Source organism: Chiloscyllium plagiosum, chromosome 26 (assembly GCF_004010195.1).
Source record: "Chiloscyllium plagiosum isolate BGI_BamShark_2017 chromosome 26, ASM401019v2, whole genome shotgun sequence".
Classification (NCBI taxonomy): Eukaryota; Metazoa; Chordata; class Chondrichthyes; order Orectolobiformes; family Hemiscylliidae; genus Chiloscyllium; species Chiloscyllium plagiosum.
The window spans coordinates 21,475,590-21,502,156 of record NC_057735.1 but is presented as its reverse complement, the minus strand read 5'-3'; the positions used below and the strand labels follow the sequence as shown (position 1 = coordinate 21,502,156).

The 26,567-nt window shown below is 40.0% G+C and overlaps 1 protein-coding gene across 4 annotated transcripts; it reads left to right on the top strand.

The window, feature by feature from the left end:
• Positions 1-5,005: 5,005 nt before the first annotated feature.
• Positions 5,006-22,070, top strand: cfap276 (cilia and flagella associated protein 276). 4 transcript variants are annotated; one of them, XM_043716281.1, is made up of 5 exons: positions 5,006-5,323; positions 9,402-9,518; positions 13,681-13,793; positions 20,121-20,323; positions 21,837-22,070. In XM_043716281.1, exons 1-5 carry the CDS (start codon positions 5,243-5,245, stop codon positions 21,905-21,907), a joined length of 585 nt encoding a protein of 194 aa, XP_043572216.1. In that variant the 5' UTR covers positions 5,006-5,242; the 3' UTR covers positions 21,908-22,070. The 4 variants fall into 4 exon arrangements, with proteins under 4 accessions (XP_043572216.1, XP_043572215.1, XP_043572219.1 ...); XM_043716280.1 differs by lacking the exon at positions 5,006-5,323 and adding an exon at positions 5,349-5,877; XM_043716284.1 differs by lacking the exon at positions 5,006-5,323 and adding an exon at positions 5,351-5,814.
• Positions 22,071-26,567: the final 4,497 nt, after the last annotated feature.

The following is a 26,567-nucleotide window of genomic DNA, read 5'->3' as shown; positions in this document are numbered from 1 at the left end:
AGTTAAAAATTACAGAACACTAGGTTATAGTCCAACAGGTTTATTTGGAAGCACTAGCTTTTGGAGCACTGCTCCTTCATCAAGTAGCTGTGGAACAGGATCATAAGATGTAGACTTTAAAGCAACAGATTTCAGTGTCATGCAACTGAAAGGATATATTGATCAAATGATATATTGCACACACACATAGGTCTATGGAGTAACTTTGCATTTGCAGAATTATATTTGCAGGTACCTTCTATTTTGCTCAAAAAGCGCACAATCTGCAGGCAGTCAAGCCATGTTTTATAAATTCCTGCTTTGGAAATAGGATGCAGAGAGACTCTAATCTCACACCTTTAATACGTTGTTTGAACTGAGATGTCACCTTTTTAAATAAAACCTTAAGTTATCTCGAGAATGGAACTTAAAAGAAGTTCTGGGATTTGCAAGTTCATGAACCAAAACCTGCAACCCATTCTAAAAGATGAAAGACTTAACAGCAATCAAAGTTTATTCAATACATCATTCAATTTGCAAGATACTATAATCTGTTGCTATAAAGTCTGTATGTTCTGGTCCTGTTCCACAGCCACCTGATGAAGGAGCAGCGCTTTAAAATCTAATGCTTCCAAATAAACCTGTTGGACTATAACCTGGTGTTGTGTGATTTTTAGCCTCATTATGGCTGGTAGACTAAAACCCCTCCATACTGCAAGAATCTTGTCCTATTAAGGGCTCACAGTCACCTTATCCATCCAAACTACTAACCTTTCCTGCACTCTACACTTCTTACTCTTTCAATTGGACATCACACTACCTTTCCACTAAATTGGTCTTGTCTAAATCCATCATACTCATTCCATTCTGTTGTATCATTGCAGGTTGAACTGGCTAACTCACCAGGCTGATGTCTCAATAATACCCTGACTGACCTATTTGTAATATCTGGACTTGTACTTGACTTTAGATTAGATTAGATTACATTACAGTGTGGAAACAGACCCTTCGGCCCAACAAGTCCACACCGACCCGCCGAAGCGCAACCCACCCATACCCCTACATTTACCCCTTACCTAACACTACGGGCAATTTAGCATGGCCAATTCACCTTACCTGCACATCTTTGGACTATGGGAGGAAACCGGAGAACTCGGAGGAAACCCATGCAGACACAGGGAGAACGTGTAAACTCCACACAGTCAGTTGCCTGAGGCGGGAATTGAACCCGGGTCTCTGGCGCTGTGAAGCAACAGTGCTAACTACTGTGCCACTGTGCCACTGTGCCGCCCACCCAGTCATGGTCAATAGCCTTTTGTGTGGTTATATGAGCCCTTTCACTGAATGTGTTAGAAACCCTGATTGAGTATAGCCTCTCTTCACCCCAGTGAAGATTTTACCCTTTAAATTTGCACACATGGTCAATTGCTTGAAGCACATGCAGTGTATTTGCTGTGATATAGTCACCACAACTCTACAGGGTAGGGAATTCCAGACATTCACTGCCCTATGGGAGAAGAAATGCATCTCCCCTTATTCTTTAACCAGGTCCCTTAATTCTCCACTATTGGAAACATCTTCTCAGATCCAGCCTTTCAAGTCTCCTCAGCATCTTGTATGTTTAGATTACCCCTCCTTCTTCTAAATGGTAATGAATAAAGGTCTAACCTGTTTTGCCATTCTTGATACGTCAATCTCTTCATCCCAGGAGTCAGCCTAGTGAATTAAAACAGAGAACTGCAGATGCTCGAGACTGAAATGAAAACAGAAACTCAACTGATCTGGCATCATCTGTGGTGAAAAAAATATAGATTTAACATTTCAGAACTGACGAAGGCTCACTGGACCTGAAATATTAACTATGGAATTCGTTTTACAATTGCTGCCAATCCTTCTCCAGCACTTTCTGTTTTTGTATCATCCTGTTGAAACTCTTTTGAACAGACTTCAACACCAGTACATAGTTTGTAAATTACAGGGCCTTAAACTGTACACAGTATTTTAGGTACAGCCTCACCAATGCCTGTATAATTGCAACAAGACTTCCTCATTTTAACCTCCAATCCCTTAGCAATAAAGATGAAAATTCCATTTGCCTTCCTTTACTTGCTGCAACTACATGCTAACATTTCGAGTTTCATGCGCATGAACATCCAGAGCTCTCTGCTGCATCTTTTGCTGTTTCTCTCCACTTAGATAATACTCTGCCTTCCCTACAATAAACTCCATCTGCTAATTTTTTTGCCCACTCAACTGATCCAAATCCCCTTGCAGATTCCTTATGTCCTTATCACAATGTGCCCTTACACCTATTTTTGTGGATCATCAGCAAACTTGGATACGTTATTTTCTGATCCCGCCTCCAAATCATTAATAAAATTTGGAAATAATTGAGACCCTAGGCCTGAGAAAATCCATTATTCCCAACTCTCTGCCTTCTGTGTTAACGAAACTTCAATCTATGTTAATACATTAACCCCAATACTGTAAGCTCCTATTTTGTGCAATAACCTTTCATGTGGCACCATATTGGATGCCTTCCAAAACTCCAAATACCTCCAAGGTCCCACACTTAGTTCAGCTATTCACTTGCTTTTTATATACTAACAAAACCTCTTGCTGTTTGTTTCTTGTTTTACAATTTATTTTCATCATAAATTGTCTTCCTCTTTATTAGCGTTTTAGTCATCGACTGTTCATCCCTAAAAAAAACTTGCAATCCTGCAACCGAACAATAGTTTTTTTGGCTCTTAATATGTCATAACTTTTGACTGGATACTCTCCTTGACCTCTTTTATTAACCACAGACGGATCATCTTTCTCAGTGAGGAGAAAGTGAGGACTGCAGATGCGGGAGATCAGAGTCAAGACTGTGGTGCTGATGAAGGGCTTATGCCCGAAACGTTGATTTTCCTGCTCCTTGGATGCTGCCTGACCTGCTGTGGTTTTCCAGCACCGCACTCTCTACATCTTTCTCAGTGAGTCCTCTTCAATTGGAATAAATGTTTGCTGAGCAGTATGAAATACCTATTTGAATATCTGCCGTTGCTCATCCATCGACTCTCCCATTAATCTATTTTTCCATCCTAATTTAAATAACTCTTTCTTCTTCCTTTTGAAATTGCCCTAATTTATGTTGAGGATACTGGTCTAAGACCCAAGTTGATTACCCCAAAACTGAACTTGAAGTTCAACCTTAGAACATAGAACATTACAGCGCAATGCAGGCTCTTTGGCCCTCGATGTTGCACCGACCTGTGGAACCAATTTGAAACCCATCGAACCTACACTATTCCATTTTCATCCATATGTTTATTCAATGACCATTAATTGCTTTTAAAGCTGGTGAGCCTACTACTGTTGCAAGCAGTGTGTTCCATGCCCCTATTACTCTCTGATTAAATAAACTATCTCTGACATCTGTCCTATATCTATCACCCCTCAATTTAAAGCTATGTCCCCTCATGCTAGCCATCACCATCCGAGGAAAAAGGCTCTCACTGTCCACCCTATCTAACCCTCTGATTATCTTATATATCTCAATTATGTCATCTCACAACCTTCTTCTCTCCAATGAAAACTGCCTCAAGTCCCTTAGCCTTCCTCATAAGATCTTCCCTCCATAACAGTCAACATCCTAGTAAATCTCCTCTGAACCTTTCCAAAACTTCCACATCCTTCCTATATTCTGGTGACCAGAACTGTACGCAATACTCCAAGTGCGGCCGCACTAGTGTTTTGTACAGCTGCAACATGACCTTATGGCTCCCAAACTCAACCCTCTACCAATAAAAGCTAACACACCGTATGCCTACCGAACAACCCTATCAACCTGGGTGGCAACTTTCAAGGATCTATGTACATGGACACCGAGATGTGATGGACAACCTTGTTGTCATTGCTACCCTCATGGCACAAGATGTCTTGTTAATCCTATTATTAATCACTTATTATGCACTACTAGATATAAAATGTTCTAGGATAGTTACTGCTCTAAGAAGCAATTCCTGACAAACTCTAGAAAATGGTCTTTCATATCATCCTTATCCATCTGATTTGTCTAATCAATATGCATATTGAAATCATCCATGACAACTGTAGTGCCCTTCTTATATACCTCAATGATTTCCCAATTTATACATTGTGCTTACAGAAAGGCAACTTTTCAGGGGCTTATAGATAACTCCTCCCTTTGACTTTTTCCCTTCACAATCCCACCTCCTTTTGCAGTTTGCTAATTTTTCTGTGAAGTTGAACATCTTTTGAAAATTGAGTTTTCCAGTCTTGGTTACTCTGTAACTATGTCTCCATAATAGTTATCAAATTTTAAAGCTGTCCAATCATCTATCTTACTACAAATACTATGTGCATTCAGATAAAGAGACTTAAGCTTTGACATTTTACCATTGTTAATCTATCTGGTTCTAATTTCCACTGCATTCTTCTCTGTATATTTTATACTCTTTCCTGTCACACTTGATCACTCATCTCTTCACTACCTTGCCCCTCTGCTTTCCTGTTGCTTTTTTGATTTTTTTTACATTTTCTTCAATTGAACCCAGCACACTGCCCCGCCCCGCTGCCATGCCCCACCCCCAACCACCACCAATTGGTTTAAAACCCCCCGTGTACAGCCCTAGTTATACAATTCCCCGCCAGGACAGTGGTCCCAGCCTATCCCAATGAGCAATCATGTCTCCCACTTTACTGGTGCCAGTGCCCTATGAATTGGAACCTATTTGCCCCATCCCAATCTTTCAGCCATGCATTTATCTTGATAATTCTAGTTACTCGACTGTATGATCTCCTTGGGATCATTCATCGAGAAAATAAGAAAAAGCTCTTGGGCATTATCGTCAGACAGATGTTTAAAAGCATTAGATGTTTCGCCACACGAAATAAGAGGGGACAAAAAGCCATTATATCGCTGAAGGAAATAACGGATAAATACTGTAAACGGAGGAGGATACGGGGACAGAACAGTATTTTTGGTTTGGTTTACTGTGTGGTTGATAAGATACAAGATTCTATAGATTTACAGTGGTATTTTCTGGTCCTTTATTGTCCAAAATTACGGTCAGAAATTCCTCGCAGCGTTCACTAGAAGGCAGCAAAGACAATACCAGCGTGGTAACCATAGAGATTCTGAAACATGATAACCTAGCAACGATTGTACCACTATATACAAATCTCATCGCAACTGCACGAAGTCAGGGAGATTTGTTGCCCTCAGAACGCAGCCGCTACCTCGCTGAACAAAAAAATGCCAGAAACGCGAGACCCATTCCCTTTTCCCAGATTTGAAAATGATGATGATTTCAGAGGTCAGAAAAAGGACACGCAGGTATTGCAACAACATTGGCGTTGACATCATTGACTCGCACTTTGCAATTTTGCTCCTCACACCTTATTTCGGATTTCTCAGTTTTCTGACATAATTGGAGCATTTTACTAATTCCGTTAAAATATCTTCAACATTTTATCAACTTCTTGTGTTTTTGATTATAGCACGAAATAGGCGTGGTTGCTGCACTACAGATATCTGTAAAATTTGCGCCACATTTCGTTTTATTTTCTCTGGAGATTCCTACATGGTTGCAGTCCATTGATACTTGCCTGTTTATTAACTTCTGTAATGTGCAGCAGTGTATCGAATAAAAGAACATGACTTCACGCGGAAAATGCATGCAGAGGCCTGACATTTTAATCAGTTTACGGGCTGGAAAACTGATAAACAACAGTTTATCGAACAGTTCCCGAGCATCAAAGTTGAACTCAGGATTTACATTTTAAGCAATGCTTCCGGAGCTATTCCAGGATTTCAGCAAATATTTAGTGGGTGGCATTCTTGCTTATGAATCAAGACGTTCTGGATGCAAGGCCTGCTCCAGGATTTGTGTACGCATGTCGATGTTAGTACCGTACAGCATTCCGTGGTCGTACTGAGGTAGTGTTGCCTCTTGGGTGAGACAATTAATGGTAGTCCCATCTGACTGCTTAGCTGGATGCAAAAGATTGCATGGCACTTTTTTGAAGAAGAGCAGGGGATTTATCTGGGTGTTATTGCTAATATTTATTCCTCAATCCAAAACTAATTACCTCGTCATGATCAGCCGACTGTAGAGGGAGTTATTTGGCTACTTCATTTCCTACCTTACAACAGCAATTGCACTTAGAAAGTGCGTCATTCACGAATAGATGCGTTGAGATGTCTGATGTCTGCAAAACATGTTATATAAATGTGAATCTTTCCTTTTTATTTCCAACAGTTTCAACCATTTTAGTTCAGTTTGATGACAACAGTTTCTGCTTCGTTTCCATACCAAGAATGAATTGGTGTTTCCTTTCAAAATTTGTTTTCTTGTGTACCAATCCTGAAGATGCAAGACAAAAATCTTCAACTTCATGTCTCCTTTTAAACTATATTCCTATGTTTGTTTGACATCACATTCTATTATTTTTCTTGGTTTTATTAAAAAAATCTTGCCTTTCATTTAAGGGCAGAGATTGGCAATGGCTCCTTCATTTTGTTCTGGGGAATTACATTTACATTGAGCCATGATAGAGTCATGTCAGAAAAAGTCAAAGTTTTTTGTTGCGCCAACTAGTTGAATAAAGGGGAGCCACTCCACATCTAGTTGTAACTGCCTCTTCTTCTAAACTCTGATGAATACACGCCCAACTTGCTTGAACTTTTCCCATAACTGCTACACTACAGTAATCAGTCAAGTGAACTTTCTGCTTTAAATACCAGTACATACTTGCTCAATTAAGCGGACCTAATTGTACACAATTCGCCAGATGTGGTCTCACCAATACTCAATGCAATTGTCACAAAACTTCCTCACCTTTATGTTACATTCTCCTTGCGATAAACAGCATTTCCATTTCCCTTCCTGATCACTTATTGTAGCTCCATTCTAATCTTTTTGGGATTCAAGTAGAAAGGCAGCCAGCTCCCTCTGTACCATTGAATTTTGCAGTCTTTCACTATTTAAATAATATACCAATTTTAGACCTTGTCTAAATTTACTGGAGTTCTTTGAAGAGATAGGAGACATTTCAGGAAAAGAATGAAACATAATATTAAAAATCATACAAATAAAGTCCTGCCATTATTTTAAACCTCTTATAAATAAATACAAACAAACACTTGAATCAGGGTCAGGCCATTCAGCCCCTCAAGCCTGCTTTGCCATTCAAGAAGACCTTGGTTGATCTGATTTTAATCTCAAATCTTCATTCCTACCTCTTCCTGATTACCAATCCACCCGTTTCTGAACAAGTATCAATCTACCTCTGTCTCAATGTATTCAAGGAATGTATTTAAAATCTTATTGCAGTAATTTTACGTATTTAGTCAGAATGAATACAATACAGGTGGATAAATCCCCAGGACCTGATCAGGTGTACCCTAGAACTCTGTGGGAAGCTAGAAAAGTGATTGCTGGGTCTCTTGCTGAGATATTTGTACCATCGGTAGTCATAGGTGAGGTGCCGGAAGACTGGAGGTTGGCTAATGTGGTGCCACTGTTTAAGAAGGGTGGTAAGGACAAGCCAGGGACCTATAGACCAGTGAGCCTGACGTCTGTGGTGGGCAAGTTGTTGGAGGGAATCCTGAGGGACAGGATGTACATATATTTGGAAAGGCAAAGATTGATTAGGGATAGTCAACATGGCTTTGTGCATGGGAAACCATGTCTCACAAACTTGATTGAGTTTTTTGAGGAAGTAACAAAGAGGATTGATGAGGGCAGAGTGGTGGATGTGATCTATATGGACTTCAGTATGGCGTTTGACAAGGTTCCCCATGGGAGACTGATTAGCAAGGTGAGATCTCACGGAATACAGGGAGAACTAGCCATTTTGGATACAGACCTGGCTCAAAGGTAGAAGACATAGTTTGGTGATGGAGGGTTATTTTTCAAAATGGAGGCCTGTGACCAGTGGAGTGCCACAAGGATTGGTATTGGGTCCTCTACTTTTTGTTATTTACGTAAATGATTTGTATGCGAGCATAAGAGGTAGTTAGTAAGTTTGCAGATGACACCAAAATTTGAGGTGTAGTGGACAGCGAAGAGGGTTACCTCAGATTACAACAGGATCTTGATCAGATGTGCCAATGGGCTGAGAAGTGACAGATGGAGTTTAATTGAGATAAATGCGAGGTGCTGCATTTTGGGAAAACAAATCTTAGCAGGACTTATACACTTATTGGTAAGGTCCTAGGGTGTGTTACTGAACAAAGAGACCTTGGAGTGCAGGTTCATAGCTCCTTGAAAGTGGAGTCACAGGTAGATAGGATAGTGAAGGCGGCGTTTGGTATGCTTTCATTTATAGGTCAGAGTATTGAGTACAGGAGTTGGGAGGTCATGATGCGGCTGTATAGGATATTGGTTAGGCCACTGTTGGAATATTGCATGCAATTCTGGTCTCCTTCCTATCGGAAAGATGTTGTGAAACTTGAAAGCGTTCAGAAAAGATTTACAAGGATGTTGCCAGGGTTGGAGGATTTGAGCTATAGGGGGAGGCTGAACAGGCTGGGGCTATTTTCCCTGGAGCGTCGGAGGATGAGGGGTGACCTTATAGAATTACAAAATTAGAGGGGCATGGATAGGGTAAATAGGCAAACTCTTTTCCCTGAGGTCAGGGAGTCCAGAACTGGAGGACATAGGTTTAGGGTGAGAGGGGAAACATATAAAAGAGACCTAAGCGGCAACTTTTTCACACAGAGGGTGGTACGTGTATGGAATGAGCTGCCAGAGGAAGTGGTGGAGGCTGGTACAATTGCAACATTTAAAAGGCATTTGGATGGCTATATGAATAGGAAGGGTTTGGAGGGATATGGGCCGGGTTCTGGCAGGTGGGACTAGATTAGATTGGGAAATCTGGTTGGCATGGAGGGGTTGGACCAAAGGGTCTGTTTCTGTGCTGTACATCTCTATGACTCTATGACCTGCCCTGTCTAACCAATTCAGTTTGAAGTGTTCATGGATGACTTTGGTATGTATTTTAAAATTTGCATGCAGTTTGTTTAGTGTGAAAGGATCAGTATTCTGCCAGCTATAGTCCATCGTGCTGGACAAGTATAAATGTATAATTAGATTTACTGATGAAAATACAATCATCTTAATTCATTTCAATTTTTCTCATAATTTAGGTTAATTAAAAGACCTCTGGCTAAGAATTGGTTAAATTGCCAAAAGTCATTTTACTTCTAAAATTTAGATTTTGCTGGAGGCATTTTACTTGACAGGGGGCATTTAATCCAGCAAACTGAGCTGGTTTCAAACCCATTTCTAATTCTGAAAGGAAAGTGCATCCAACCACCTCAAAAAAACCCTATGGTTCTTAAATCAGCAAACATATTAAAGGGTAATATTCTGATCTTCTTTTGGTTTTGCATTCTCATTTTAATGCAGGTCCCTCAGTATCTTAAACCAACTCATTTAGCACAACAGCAAGATCCATGGAATCGACTCAACGCAGCAGTGACCGTGGCAAGTGCAAACAAAGGAATTTTCCTCTATAATCCCAAGGTATAAGATTATAGAATACATTAACTATACAGTAATACAACATAACAGCCATGTAGCATGATATTGTGACAACTTGCATTAATAATCCAGAGTTCCAGACTAATGTTCTGGAGAGAAAGTGAGGACTGCAGATGCTGGAGATCAGAGCTGAAAATGTGTTGCTGGAAAAGCGCAGCAGGTCAGGCAGCATCCAAGGAGCAGGAGAATCGACGTTTCAGGCGTGAGCCCTTCTTCAGGTTCCTGAAGAAGGGCTCATGCCCGAAACGTCGATTTTCCTGCTCCTTGGATGCTGCCTGACCTGCTGCACTTTTCCAGCAACACATTTTCAGTAATGTTCTGGGTGGCTGGGTTCAGATGGCAGAGGTTGAAATTTGAATTCAACAAAGTCTGAAATTAAAAGCTGATCTACGGAAACCTTGTAATCATTGTTGTAAAAACCAATCTGGTTTATTAGTGTCATTAGCACATATTCATCCTTTCGGTAAAGAAAACTGCCATCCTTCTCTGATCTGGCCTATGTGTGACTCCAGACTCACAATAATGTATGTGACTCTTAACTATCCTTGAAATGACCAACTGAGATTATTAATTGAAGAGCAATGAGGGTGAGCAACAAATGTTTGTCTTGCCAACAATACCAACATCCCATACGAGAATAAAAAAAAGACAAATAGATTCTCTATTTGTCAGTGACTTGCTGCCATCTGTAAAGTTAATCTCATCTGGAAGATTGCTCAAAACACCAATTTGAATTCAGTCCATTGAAAGTCATCCACTCAGTATCCTGTATGTAAGGGAACAGTCTTGTCCTATTTAATAAAACACCTCCTCATCTTGAATATTTTGGTGACCAAACTACAAATAAGAATAAGTAATAAACACTGGACTAGCCAATGCCACACACATCCCATGAACAAATTAAAGTATATATCTTTGAGTGCCATGGTGGTGCTAGCTGTCTATCCAAGCCACTGTGGCCAAGAGATAGACATCTCTCCGGGTTTTGACAGTCACTTGAATATCATTTGTTTTCCTGAAAATCAGCAACCTTGCAAAGTTGCTACTTGATACCAGATATGGATTTCCAGAATAATGCTGTATCTCATGTGGTGAGAACTCCAAAAGCTTAGGCAGACAGTGTACTGCGCTGTTGCCTCCTCTAACTCAGACTTCTGTAGAACCTTAAAACTGAGAGGTGAGAGTTTTGAATCCTAAGTCAGGAATGCAGTGCCAGAATAGATCCCAGCTCAACAAATTGGACTTGGGAATTATTCTGCTGGAGGTTTAGATTTTCATTTTGTGAGGGTTCATAAGGCATGGGATTTATATGATGGATGAAATTAACAGTCAAGGTCAGCTCTTCTACAAATAGTTTAGACGAGCCTCAGGGATTGCCAAGTGCCCAGGTGTATTCCTGGTTACCCATTAAATTTGTAGATATATTACTATTGTTTTATATTTTTGGGCTTATAATTTTGAATCAAATGAAACCAATTTCTGTGGATCCTTCTTATCTGTATCGCTATTATGAGAAAATGCAGCTTTACCATATTGGCAATCATGAAATGTCTTTTTGGTTGAATATCTTACCTTTAAAAGATCTTAATGCCTGCCAAGTAGAAAATCATGTTAACACTTCAGAGAACTGAACATTCTTCTGTTATTGGGTTTCTGATTGAATATCAGGGAGAAATATCTTCCAATTGCCCATTCACATGCACACAAGTGAGCAGAGGACAGTCGAGGTGAGGTGAGAGCGACTATCATTGACATAAGGCCGCATGTGACCGGGTGTGCCATCAAGGGGCCCTGTCAGAATTAGAATCAGAGAGAAATCTTTCCACTGTTTCAAGTCATACCTAGTGTAAAGGCTGCATTTGTTGGAGATCAGTCATCAGAACTCCAGGTCACCCTTGCAGGAGTTTGTCAGGGTAGTGCCCTATGTCTAATCATCTTCAGCTACTTCATCAGTGACCTTCCACCAGTCCTAAGTTTAGAAGTGGAGATGTTTGGTAATGATGTACAATGTTCAGTACCATTGATGACTCCTCAGATATTGAAGCAGTTTATGGTCAAATTCAGAAATATCTGGACGATAGCTAGGCTAGATTCATGACTGTCAAGTAACATTTGTGCTACACAAGTTCCAGGAAATGACCTTCTACAACAAGAAGTAATCTAACCATTGTCACTTAACATTCAGTGGTATTACCATTTTTGAATCCCTGACTATGAATGTCCTAGAGATTACCATTGCCCAGAAACTTAACCGAGCAAGAGGAGGTCAAAGGTTAGGCATCAGGAGCAAGTAACTCACCTCCTGACTCCCCAAAGCTTATTCACCATCTACAAGACACAAGTCAGGAGTGTGCTTGAATACTCCCTACTTGATGGATGAATGCAGCTCCAACAATAGTCAAGCAACTTGACTTCATCCAGGACAAAGACATCTGTCTGATTAGTATCATATCCCCAAATATGTGCCTGTGGGTATGTTCGCTGAGCTGGGAAGTTGATTTGCAGATGTTTCGTCCCCTGTCTAGGTGACATCTTCAATGCTTTGTAGCCTCCTGTGAAACACTGTTGTACTGTGTCTTCTGGAATCTATTTGGTTCTGTTGCTGCTGCTTCCAGTTGCCGGTTCTGGTAGCTCATTGTAGCAGCCGGAATATTGGGTCTAGGTCAATGTGACCTACCACAACAAACTAATGGAACCGGCAACTGGAATCAGCAGGAATGGAACCAAATAAATTCCAGAAAACACCGTATAGCAGCACATCACAAGAGGCTCCAAAACACTGAAGATGTCACCTACTCAGGGGATGAAACATCTGCAAATCAACTTCCCAGCTTGGCAAACATGCCCACAGCCACATATTTGGGGATATGATACTAATCAAACAGACGTCTTTGTCATGGATGAAGTCAAGTTGCTTGACTATTGTTGGAGCTGCAAAACACTGAAAATGTTACCTAGACAGGGGACAAACATCTGCAAATCAACTTCCCAGCTCAGCGAGCATACCCATAACCACGGCAACTGACACCCGGGCTACAAATCTCTACACAAACCTTGAACACCCAAACATGTATTCTATACAGCACTGATACACAGCAGCAGCAATGTGTACCATCTACAAGATGTGCTCTAAAAATTCAACAAGCCTGCAAGACAGCATCTTCCAAATTCATGATCACTAATTGGAAGGACATGGGTAGCAAATAATGGTAACACCGCCATCTGCAAGTTCCCCTCTAAGTCACTTATCTATCGCTATTCCTTCACAATTTGTTGGTCAAAATCCTGGAACTCTGTAACAGTACTATGCATATACCTACTGTAAATGGACTGCAGCAGTTCAGGAAGGCTGCTTGCCACCATCTGCTCAAGGGCAACTAGGGATGAGCAATGAATGCTGCCAGATCCTCTGAATATATAAACAAAACGAAGTCTGCTTGACCAAAACTGAAAACTCTCCTGTATTTATAAATTTAAACCATTTAAATCAGCTCCTGTATCTGAGAGGCTGGCAGCTTAAGGCCTTGTACCTGGTACAGAGATAGAAGTCTGATGGCTGCAGTAGTGGCAACAATTATAATAGATTAGCTCTCTGCTGTTTACTGTTTAATGGATGACTACCCAGTATAAAGAAAGAAAAGGCATGCCAGAGCTGAAATCATATTACTCCCACATCCTTTTCAAATTAGCTTAATGCTTGCATGATATAGTTGCAATCTGGCATGCTGGAAGCAACACAAGTCTTGTGGGCGGCACGGTGGCACAGTGGTTAGCACTGCTGCCTCACAGCGCCAGAGACCCGGGTTCAGTTCCCGTTGCATGATATAGTTGCAATCTGGCATGCTGGAAGCAACACAAGTCTTGAGATAATGTATGAGGACAGGGTCTTGACACAATAAGATTTTAATCATTTTATTCTCTGCTTTGTTTGAAGAGGATAAATGATACTTGCAGTCAGTTAAGATAACCCCCTGAATATCTCCAAATAATTATGAAGCAGAGTAATAGGGTAATTAGACTAATGAGGCAGAAAATGCCTTCTTAAACAAAATTGAAGTAAAAGCTTTTTTTAAAAAAAAACTCAACACTTCTAAAGTTTGTAGTCAAGCTACTGATTTAATTTGTGTGTTTATTGTTCTAAAAGGCACCGAAAGACAGTCTGGATCTCCATCTTAGTTCTGTTTATAATCATTCAGGGGATTTCTTGAAACATAAGAATGAGGTACTTCTGCAAAAAGTAACCTGTGATCCTCAGAGGTGAGTACAATTTACATTAGTTTATAATTCAAACATTAACCAAAAGAAACAAAAATTTTAATTGCAACACAGGGATTTGTAATCAGGTTAACAATGGCATTAGATTAATTCTTACACTTTTGTATCTATTATTCCAGGAAAAATAGAATTTGCAACACTTTATGAAGGTCCTTATATAAATCTTGAAAGTCAGTGCCACTTTGCCAAGTTGCTGCATAAACAAAACTGTTCTTCACAATAATGAATGTAAAGATTAAATCTGGTTAATTTGCACTGCAAACTAACCAAAAGAAATACATAGATTAACCTCAGAATCACCGTTATGGTGCAAAGAGAGTTCATTTGGCTTGTCATGTCTATACTGGTTCTCTGATTTTGATTTATTGCCATTCTCCTGTCATTCCCAAATATCAAATTTTGTTTCAAATTCCTCAATTGAACTCTCCTAACCATGCTTCCAGGCAATGTATTCTATCTCCGAAGAACTCACCATGTGAAAATGTTTTCTTGCACCTTACACTTACTTCTTTTGCAAATCACCTTAAATCTATGTCCCCGGGTTCTCAATTCTCTGAAGGGCAGGAACAGTTTCTCCCTGTCTGCTCCGTCCAGGCTGTTATACACTAGAAGATGAATGTTTTTGAACAGAGTCCAAGGCCATACTTTTAATGAAAGCTGTACTTCAATTAACCACACTCTACTGATCACTATCTATTCACAAAAGTGCCATATCAACTGCCTAACTGAAAGTTTTTTTTAACTACGTTTTACTGCTTATATGATCTTTTAGCTTCCCAAGCTAAATGCCAACATATAACTCCTTTCCCCACAAGAAAATTTATAATCCCTCCTGTGCATAATAACCCAACACAGAGACTTGCTCAAGAAACATTTACAAAACCAATAAATTTCATGTTCCTGGATCTACCAATGGTGGGAATTTCAAAACACTGTGTGCTTTTAAAAATTGTTTTCAAACCTTTGTTCACCTGAACAATATCTTTCACTTTCGGATTTTTCACAGTTGTACTTAACTCTCATATTTTAAAACTGGTATCATCATTCCTCTATTTCAGGTTTGGAAGAAATTGAATTTTTTTTTGAGGCCCTACTTTGATGAATAGCCATGGGACTAATATTTTCCAAATAAGATTGCTGATGCAAAGTGATATTTTATCCATTTGGCCTGATTTCAATCCAATGAATTTAAAAGCCTGACTTCCAATTTTGAATTCTGTTTTACATTCATTTATGACAACATTTTCAAACTCACTGCTTCCACTCCAGAAAAAAACATCCATGTACATCATATGAATGCCTGAAAGATGCCTCTCATGGTGTTAGTACAATTTGGCATAGTCTACTTTTAACTAAGGGTAGCCTAACATTAATATGATAGACTTTACTGAGAAGTACTAAACTCCTGCTGCATCTTATAGGCCACATCCACATCCTCTATCTTGCCTTTCAATGGTTTGTGATCTTTTTCAAGGGCTATAATTACTCCCAGGCCCACTGTTTGAGCCTATCTTGCATTTTCTTGTCTTTAATCTCCACGCTACCAAACAATGGACCAAACCTCCTACCCTTCATGCTCTGTATTCATCCAGTTTTTATATTTTCCAGTGGTCTTCCTTGCTCTACTTATAACAGTCACATTTATCCTTTGGCTAGCCCCTTCTGGTAAACATTTGACTCTGGTACCCACTTTTGGCAATTGCCTTTTGGGACCAATGGCCTCATTCTCATTATTGGAACTGATCAGTCCATCTTCAGATGGTTGCCAATTGTGGCAGCTTGGTCCTCATAGCTGTGCAACATTTCGGTATGAGAGGTACCTGGCTCCTCAATATTTTCCAAAACTCCTTCAGAAACTGAACATTTGTAGTTCATACCAACCAGACTTGAAGAGTGTAACCAGTCTGGTCCCATGCAATATAACTGTTACATTTTTCTATTTGTACTAATAATCTTCTTCAAGCCTTAATATCCTTTAACCTCACTCTCTCAGAATAAAGCATATCTTCCAGACTGAAATGAATTTTCAATGACCTTGCCCTATAATCTCAAGACACAATGAGTTCTTTCTGAGACTTAAACTTCAGTGAAAGCCTTTCTGTTTGCCTGCAAATGCACTCAAATGCTCTGGTAAATTGGAGCTAACTGAAGCTCTGTCCCAGTCCAGGGCTGGTCACTTATTACCAATGGAGCTTTAGCATTCTATCACAAACTAAAAATATGCATTGTATCCTCCAGACACCTGCAGCTAATTCTTAGTATGGACAGTCAACACTCAAGCAGATGAGAATTTATAGCTTTACTAATCTTCCAAAATTTTGTGCATCATTTTCTCTATTACTGCATGGTTCCTTTCACATACTCAATGCTAAAAGGGCTATCTGCTGCCACTGTCATAACTATTATCTTCCTAATTGCACTCCCATTATCAGTGAGAATTTGGCTGCTGGTCTAAATCTGGTCACTGTGCACTGTTTCTCCCCCCTTTCATAATTATTTTGTGATCTTTACTATGTATTACTGTTGACGGACAAAATTTGGTTGGCAAATTTGCAAAAATATAGGACAATGAGAGGATCTAGTAGAACTACTTAGAAAGTAAAAGGTAACCTGTAGAGATGCACCTGGATATATTACATTAGCAAGGCACGATATGGGTATAGGACAGTCAGAACCAATAAAGCAGCATTCTTATTGGATGAGCCCAGAGAAACAAGTGGAAATGGAATTAGAGATTCAATGCATACTGTGAAAGCACATGATTGAACCTATTCAAAGCACTAGTAAAAACCCTACAAGGAACCAAGTCTCAGTTCTGTTCATGCACAAGCTATTTGGCTTACACTAGTACTATATCCCTCAGAGCCAGTCCCAGTGTGACAGAAATCTGAAGACCTTTCTTTTGCACCTTCTTTCCAACCACAATGTGGACCATGAAATAACTCCACAGAGACTGGTATCCCGTCACCTTTATTTACATGTGGAGAGTCATTGGCACTGATCCAGCTCCTTTAGAGCCAGCTGTCAGAATGAACAGAATGTCCAACACTCCTGTTAATATCTATCAGCCAGGGCTCCCTGACTGGATCAGATTAACAGCCCCAATCAGGGATCTCATATTCTATGAAGTGCACTTAGGTGACTTCATCACAATCAATACAGAACACATCCTCTGGCTGTTTGCCCTCCCCAAAAAGAATATTGGACAGCCATTTTGTGATGTTTTTAACTCTTAAGACCAGGGCAACATGCCATTATGGAGTCACATTGATGGTCCATGTAAGGCCTGGCTATTCTGCTAACTAAAGAATCCCTAATTAGTGTTTCACTTCAACACTTCTTTCTTCCCTCTTGTACTGTTGGGGCATCCGCAACATCATGGGCTTTGCTCGTGTTCCACTCTTGCCAGGAACTGTTGCTATCCCCAGCATCTAAAAGGAAAAAAAACGGTTTAATAAGCAGGAACCCTGGACACTCCTGAAGTACCTGCTTTTAGCTCTGACAAATGGTGAATGGGAGAGTGGGGCTAGCATCAGAGGGGTGTGATACATAGTTAATGAAGCACATAAAATACTGGGAAAACTTGCTAAACGTTAGTGAGAGACACACTCAATGAAACTCAACAAAAATAGTGGATAAATAAATTTCTGGTAAGATTCAGACCAGATTCGCCAGACCCTGTGAGAAAGGTTACCCAAATGAACAAAGCTAACTTTTCATTGCAATAATTCATTGCAATTATTGCACAATAAACCAATCTTCAAGATCGATATCAACAACAAATTGTCCAAAATGTAAATTATATTTTGGCTCAGTGTCAATTTGTTTGAAGGAGATTTCATCCCAAGACAGTAGAACCACACACACATTGTGATTCTGATGTAAATATTGATAGCAATATGGACAAAAATATCTTCAGCACCATATTATTATCGAAACAGAACTCAAATATGTTTTGCAAGGTCATTTTAAATCCATTTTTAAAGTTTTACCACACAGAGCAGCCTGCACTTTTCTTCTTTCTATGTTTTAACTTCCTCAATCTATGTTTACCACATTTTCCTTTTTCTCACTTTGTTTTAGTTTGTACCTATACCAAAAATATTCACATAGACGTTTGCAAATAAAAAGAAGACAAGTATCATTGTGCACCTATTACTAAAGGATAAGACCATAAGACCATAAGACATAGGAATGGAAGTAAGGCCATTCGGCCCATCGAGTCCACTCCGCCATTCAATCATGGCTGATGCGCATTTCAGCTCCACTTACCAGCGTTCTCCCCGTAGCCCTTAATTCCTCTAGACAACAAGAATCTATCAATCTCGGCCTTGAAGACATTTAGCGTGCCGGCTTCCACTGCACTCCGTGGCAATGAATTCCACAGGCCCACCACTCTCTGGCTGAAGAAATGTCTCCGCATTTCTGTTCTGAAATGACCCCCTCTAATTCTAAGGCTGTGTCCACGGGTCCTAGTCTCCTCGTCTAACTGAAACAATTTCCTAGCATCCACTTTTTCCAAGCCATGTATTATTTTGTACGTCTATATTAAGTCTCCCCTTAATCTTCTAAACTCCAACGAATACAATCCCAGTATCCTCAGCCATTCATCATATGTTAGACCTGTCATTCCAGGGATCATCCGTGTGAATCTCCGCTGGACACGTTCCAGTGCCAGTATGTCCTTCCTGAGGTGTGGGGACCAAAACTGGACACAGTACTCCAAATGGATACAATTGAAATATCGAACTTTAAACATTTTCAATGCAGGGGGACATCACTTGGCCCACTATTCCCATGTTGACCCTTAGAAAAGAGCAATCACGCTTAGTACCATATACACACTTTTTGTTTCTCTGTCCAGTACCCTTCTAAAATTACCTGTGCAGTCAGCTTTCACCATCTTTTATGTTGATAATTTTAGATCCCAGCAACTCTAAGCAAACAAAAAAGTTTTTTTTGGGGTGGTATGGTGGCTTAGTGGTTAGCACTGCTGCTTCACAGCACCAGGGACCCAGGTTCGATTCTAGCCTAGGGTGACGGTCTGTGTGGAGTTTGCATATTCTCTCCATGTCTGTGTGGGTTTCCTATGGGTGCTCCGGTTTCCTCCCTCAATCCAAAGATGTGTTGGTCAGGTGAATTGGCCATGTCAAATTGTCCGTATGTCAGGTGCGTTAGTCAGAGGGAAATGGGTCTGGGTGGGTTACTCATCGGAGACTTGGTGTGGACTTGTTGGGCCAAAGGGCCTGTTTCCATACTGTAGGGAATCCAATCTTCATCTCCCCACAGATGTTTTTTACTAATGATTTTGAAACAAAATCCTTGACATTGACCTGCTCACCAATAATATTTCTCCATCTATACCAAAGCCTCTCATGATCTTGAAAACATTAATTGGCCATTCTATAACCTTGGTTAAAGTGAGGACCGCAGATGTTGCAGAGTCACAGTCGGAAAGTGTGGTGTTGGAAGAGCACAGCAGGTCAGGCAGTATCCGAGGAGCAGATGTGTTGACACTTTGTGCATTCCTGATTAAGGGCTTATGCCAAAAACGTCAACTCTCCTGCTCCTTGGATGCTGCCTGACCTGCTGGGCTTTTCCAGTGCCACACTTTTCAATCCATTTTATAACCTTGCAAATTCTGGAGAGAACAGTCCAATTTTTACAATCCCTGCTTATAACAGAAATGTTTAATTCCTGGTAACAATCCGGTAGATCTATTCCACACCATTGTAATAGCCTTTCCTGTTGTGTTAACTGGAAAACTGCGGAGAATATGGCAATTTTAGGTTGTATTAATAGAAGCATTCAGAATAAATTATACTATAATATTCTGTTATTTTATAGGTTGCAGGTTTGACTGCACTGAAGTCCTGTACAGCTTTGTTTCCCTTATATGGTTAATGATGCTCTAGCCTTGGAAAAAGGCCTAGAGGAGATCTACAGCAATCCTTAATACTCTTGCCTACTTAGAAATGCTTAAGGAGCTGGTTGTCCTAACTTCTTGGACAGATGTGACTTGATAAAGATCTATCAAATAATTAAAGAGTTGGTTAGGGTGACAATGAATACACTCTTGTGGTTTAAGATATTGGTGAGAAGAGGGGGATATAAATTTAAACAAAGCAAGAGTGGATATTATGCAATCTGTTTCCAGGGAGTCAGGAGTCTTTGGAATACACTATTGGCTGGAGTGGTGTTGCTGACACGAGAAATGCTCCAACTAATCAAAAATATTTAAGGTGTTGATAAATAAGCTATGTGAACATATAACTTAATTACTTGCTGCATTTTCTAAATTATTTACAGGGGCTGTTGGCTGGGGATGGATGACCAACTTCCAGAAGATATTTTTCGTCGGAAAATGGCAATGGATTCAGTGCAGAAAGATATTTGCGGCTGTGCACCTGAAGAGCCAGACACCAGAGCTAACTATTTATGTGAAAGACCTCCACCGAAACAATGGATGTCACCGGAAAAATTACCCATTCATAGCATTCATGGAACAATAAGTAAGAAATCAGTTCTGCAATGCACGATCAGACTTTAATTAAAATAAATATGCATGCACTTTTTGCTGCAATGTGTACCACCTGCAAGTTTAACTGCTAGTGTTGGACTTCATTGTGCCTGGAATTTCCAACAAACCCCACACCTTCTCCCCAACCTTTAATACTTAGTTATTTGAAATGGAACTAGAAATTGGATGCATATCGAATTTCAGTATGCAAAGGTTGATTTCATTTTGATTGGTGGGGGGGTGGGGTGAAACAAATCAAATGAGCGTTGTCATGTACTCTGCATATATAAAGTGGTATTAACAAATATCAGAAATGGTACACTTCTATGTGATGCTTCGTTGTTTTGGGCCTTTTATGTAAAGCTTTTTTAATATTGCCTAGTAAGAAGCATTTCTAAGTACCTTAAGCAAGAGGAAGTGACAATAACTCTAAATTTTAACATTTAATTTTATTAAGTCAACCTAAGATAATCCAATATTATCTTATGCCATCCCACATCAAATCATGGGATTATTAGAGACTTTAATTTATAGCCACTGGCATTAGTGCAAGAAAATTTGGACTGAACTCAAAATGGAAGCTGTGGATTTAACCCTGACCATTTGGTGGAAACCAGATGCACAGATATATTCACCAATTAGACATTACCTCCAAATGTCACACTTCCTTTTCACAACTCTTCATTTCACTGTGTTCTTCTAAGGGGAGCGAAAGGACACCCAAGTTGTATCTGGTGGGTCTTTTATTTAAAGATGTGGATTGGGCATTGAGGCTAACAGGTGAGGATAAGACACTCCCCCTCACCATGTTGTGGAATTTTAGTATTAACTGTGAAGTTTTGTCACTATCTTGTTCTGGGAACCTATCTCAATGCTGGGATTATTCCCTTACTAGGAGCTTCATAGGATTTATGCATTCGAATCCTGTCCACTAGCCTCTTGTTGCTTCTCCTAATTTAGATACAGATCCAGTCTCACTGCTGAGATCTGGATGACTTAGTACCTTGCCTCAGTTTTGCCTTGACTCATTTCTACTCTACTCTTCCAACAAACTTCTTTACTGCACCAGCTAGTAAAGATGTCTAGCAAGTTAATGTACCAAAGGATAGAAGATTAACCATGATCTTCTTCAATGTTAGAGCAAATGGCCTACTCCTGCTCCTATGTTCACCAAAAACTTGTTGGATGCCTCATTTTTGTTTCATTTCCAGTGAAGTTATGGCAATGCAGCAACAAGGGATCCAAAGAATACAAAAGCTTTCCTTATTGTATTACTGAATAACATATGCTAGGAAGCTCTGACTTTCATTGCTGCTCAAAACTAAAGCCGGAATGGAATATGATTCTGCCATTCACTGCTGAGACTCACACTTATGTCCTAGAGATGAACACTACTGAGCCTTTAGAGTCATGACCTTCAAAAGAGAACAGAAAAAAAATGGTTTGGGAAAGATACTGTGTTCTTTACACTGAATGTAACAAATTTTGTTTACTTCTCTTCACAGGAAGCCAACACACAGCTGCTACCAACCGAGGATATTCTAGAAAATTTGATGGTGGCTTCTATATGAACTGAATTGGTCGACATTTCTCCATTAAGATTCTGATTGACTCTGTTTTCCATCTTCAACAAGACCCTGAGAGATAAGGAAGGCGCAGCACTGATATTGTGAAGTTGCACCTGAAATAAGGTCTTTTCAAGAAAAGAGAATTAAATAATTGCAATAAGAAAGCTCAAACTGTTGTTTTGTATAATCTTTACCTTAATGTGTTTGAGGATGCAATTCAAAGCATTGTTTTGGTTCACAATGGGGACAAATAACTTAGTACAGATGTAATATCGGACATAACTATCTTCACAGGTTTCAACCATGACATCACTCCTGTTGCATTTCCCCATGCTCTTTAATTCTTCATACAACACACATCAACTGCAGAGTGCACCTATTTACATATGTTACTAACAGGCCATTCTGTGTTTCATTGTTTTTGGTTATAGAGAAATTAAAATCTATGGCTATATAATTGAAGAAGTTTTGAACTTTAAGAGTTCCCAATCCATATTCAGAGTCAGCACTTCACAGAGGTAGTTATGACAATCTCTCTGTGTGTGTGATGTCGTAATGGCACTGGAAAAGGAGAAAATGATTTAGGCTAAAGTCAGGTAATATTTAAGGGGAAACTTAGCCATCCACAAATTAGCTCCATCCCAACAACATATTCAGGCAGCACAGCTCATAGGAATGTTAGTGATATAATGCCTAGAAGAATAGTATGCTTCACCAAAGAAGCTACAGGGCTGCCTTTGACCTACTGCAAGCGGATCTGCAACTTTGCTCATTTGTTTGCTATGCACTCTTTGTGGTTATTGACACCATCATCTTTTGCAGAAAAGCAACAGTGGTGATCTTTGGAATATCAGCTAGGGTTATAGAAGAGATATGCTTTCATCACCTGGCTAAATGTGAAAGGACAGATGGGGAATTCATCATCTTCAGCATCACAGCAAGACAGGGCATTCAGTTTCATGAAGTGGTTGCTTTCTAAGACCCAAATTGCAAATTATGAAGCTAAGTTTAATTTGCATTGGTCCACAGAAAATCTCTATCTCAGCAGAAAAATATTTCAGTTCCTTAATATGCAATTATAGAAGATTCAGTATGTCAGCATCTAATGTGATGAAAGCTATAAAAATAATTTTATTTTTGGAGATTTATTCCTTTCTGATCATATAAAGGAAGAACATCAGGTAAAGATAAAGTTTATTGATGATGTAATGCAAGGTCAAAAGGTCAAAACTGCAGAATAGCAATACTCATTTAAAAAAATCTGATTATCAGAGGCACATTTTCAGACCTGTACAAATCAGATGCACTCTGTATTATGGATCTGGATTTTATGGACTGCTGATCCCAGCACACCACTTGTCATAAGTGGGTGAAGACTGGTAAACCACCATGTTGACCACCTCAGAGCATTTTGACACTCAGCGTAATGTTAACTTCTCAAGGCAGGATGTCCAAACGTTTTGTGTAAGACTTCATATTTCAATTCTTTTTCACTCAAGCAGTCAGAGCAAATTTCAGAAATATAATGTTTGGCATAATATTAACAATAAAATTCAAAGAAAAGGTATGAAGAAAACAAACATTGAGCAAAACCAAATGTCAAGGCAATTAATTGACAATTTTTTAAAAATTGATAAAAGATGACAATTAAAAACAATAAGCAACAAAGTTATTTAAGTATTTATTTTTGGCTTTTTGCTTAAGAAGAACTGGAAAAAGACAGACGACGAAGCCATGAATCCTGGACGGCACGATGGCTCAGTGGTTGGCACTGCTGCCTCATAGCACCAGGAACGTGCATTCAATTCCAACCTCGGGTTACTGTGCGGAGTTTGCACATTCTCCCCGTTTCTGCATGGGTTTCCTCTGGGTGCTCCCATCTCCTCCCACAATTCAAAGATGTGCAGGCCAGGCGAATTGGCTGTGCTAAATCCACAGTGTTCAGGGATGTGTAGGTTGGGTGCATTAGTCAGGAGTTAAATGTAAGGGAATGGGTCTGGGTGGGTTGCTCTTTGGAGGATCGGTGTGGACTTATTAGGCCAAAGGGCCTGTTTCCATTCTGTAGGGATTCTATGAAAAGGGAACAAAGTTGAATTACGGAGTTTGGTTTAATATTCTAATTATCTCTGGTGATGAATATTACAAGCTGGCCTTTGGCAGAATATACCCAAAACTGGGGTTTTGAAGGAGGTGCCCTTTCAGCCAGGGATTTGCCCTCCTGATGAAGTATGTGGATAGGTTTTTGGGAATGAAGGAAGGTGGGGAGGTTATGTGCATGTGTCTGGCTCACTCCCAATCTCAGGATTCACACACATTTGCTACTGCTCACTCATTCACTAACACAGCTGGATGTGACCATAAAATCCAGCATGTGACCAAAGTTGTGTGTGAAACTGGATGTAAAAGACATGGGTTTTCCCACTGGTGAGAGATCTGGCAGTACCCTATATTCAGGTCACAGACCTCGTGGGGTTGAAACTGAACATTTTGCAAGATAAGACCTTCATTGCTCAGTATCACCACTGGGCCGGTAGTGGTGTTGGTGGTAATGCACCCACACAAGACCAAAGAATATTGCTAGACAAGGCCACAGGTGACAGGAGGTGAAAGATGGGATAGTGATCTTGGAAGATCTGCAGCAATTATAGTGTGCTACACTCAACACCCCAACCGATCTTCCTGATATTGGGTTTCTTGATCAGGCAATAACTGTCTTTGAATGAAGTACACTCACCCCTGGAGCTTTGTACATTCTTGAATCGGTTTGTTGTTTGGGTTTCCTGCTCAGTGAGTCCCTACCTGCCACTATGTGAACGACAGCAGCAGTTAGACGAGGCCAATAAATCATCCACTGTAATTGGCTTCAGAACATAATGAACATGGGGTACAACCATAAACAGGGCAGGGGCAGAGGCAGAAAGGTGACAAGTACCCACCCAATTAAATGCCCCTACTACCAAACATTCCATGGGAGGGATTATATTCTGCCCCTGTGCATGTATATTTGTAGTTCACTATGTTCTTCACAATTCCAACACTGAAAAAGAGCTGGTTTCTTGCTATTGCTGCATTGCAACAATAACTAAAAATCTTGCATTCACAGGACTCTTCAGTACCTGTTGCAAACAAAATTTTGCCACTGAAGTCCTTTATCTGTGTTAAGTAATCTATCTTTATAATAAGGCTCTAACGCCAGAGCCTTCAAATGACGCTTTCAATAAGGCAATATTTCCTCAATCGATTGCCCATTCTATAAATTAGCATAATGTCAACATTTTATCTAACATAACGCCGACAACAATCAGTATCTGAATGAATGCATCACTACTTACCAAATAAACATATGTTTTCTCGTATCGCTTTAACATCTAAGACTAACAAGTTATATAGCTGTTGTATGTCATTTTTGTTGGGACAATGTCCAAATGGAACACAAGTTATTTACTTAACCCAATACAATGCTAAACCCTATGATTACATTTCCTATATTTATTCTAGTATATTTTTCTTCTGTCATTCATGGGATCTGAGTATCACTAGCTGGGCAATTTCAAAGCACAGTGAAGAGTCAACCACATTGCTTGGAGTCACAGACAGACCAGTCCAGGTAAAGATTGCAGATTTCCATAGAATCCCTAGTGTGGAAATCGGCCCTTTCGCTCAACAAGTCCACACTGACCCTCCGAAAAGCAATCCACCCAGACACATTCCCCTACTTTACCCCTGACTAATGCACCTAACACTATGGGCAATTTAGCATGGCCAATTCACCTGACCTGCACATCTTTGGATTGTGGGAAAAACTGGAGCACTCGGAGGAAACACACAGACACAGGGTGAATCTGCAAACTCCACACAGACAGTCGCTTGAGGCCGGAATCGAACATGCTGTGAGGCAACAGTGCTAACCACTGAGCCACTGTGCCACCCAGGACATAAGTGAACCAAATGGAGTTTGAAAACAATCAATAAGGCTAGCTTTATTTTCCAAATTTTATTTTTCAATTCAATTTCCAATAATCACCCCGGTGGGAGCTGAACTCCCCCAGATAGTATCCTAGGAGTTTGTATAACGAGTGCAGTGACATTATCACTGTTCCACTATCTCCTGTAAATACTTCTAGATGCACATTGAAGACACGTACTTGAAGAAACAGTTGGCTGCTTTTGCTTAATAATAAAATCACAGGATTAAGATTCCCTTTTCAAACATGGTAGATTAACCTTGAACAAGAACAATTCTTGGCTGTATCTCAGTATCATCCTGGACAGATTGTTATCTATTATCCATATTCCACTGTTATAGTACTCTGAAAAGCTATGATCAGAATCTCGGCTTGTGCTGATGTGCTGAAAAATAGCAGTATCAGGCAGGTTGGTTCCACCAATCAGCATTCTGTTGAGCCATGTGTCCCAAATGATCAGCCGATAGCTGATCCATCCTAAAATTGCTGAGAGATGAAGACACGATGCAGACTTTTTAAAAAGTTCTTTTCACAAATGTCACCTTTGGTTCAAAAAGATCTGGCTGCTTCTTGAATTTGGATCTGCTGGAGACACCCATGAAGCTGCCACATGCTTCATAGTTGGCTGTAGGAGGGCAACACTTCATTGATATTGCTGCAAATGAAGGCTCTTGTTTTGGGAGTCTCACTTGGCAATAGTTGT

Coding starts and splice junctions, on each gene's coding strand:
- cfap276 (XM_043716280.1), top strand. CDS start 5,776: ATGCTTCCGGAGCTATTCCAGGATTTCAGCAAATATTTAGTGGGTGGC. Junction 5,878..9,401: donor AGGCCTGCTCCAGGATTTGT/GTACGCATGTCG, acceptor ATTTTAATGCAG/GTCCCTCAGTATCTTAAACC. Junction 20,324..21,836: donor TAGCATTCATGGAACAATAA/GTAAGAAATCAG, acceptor TTCTCTTCACAG/GAAGCCAACACACAGCTGCT.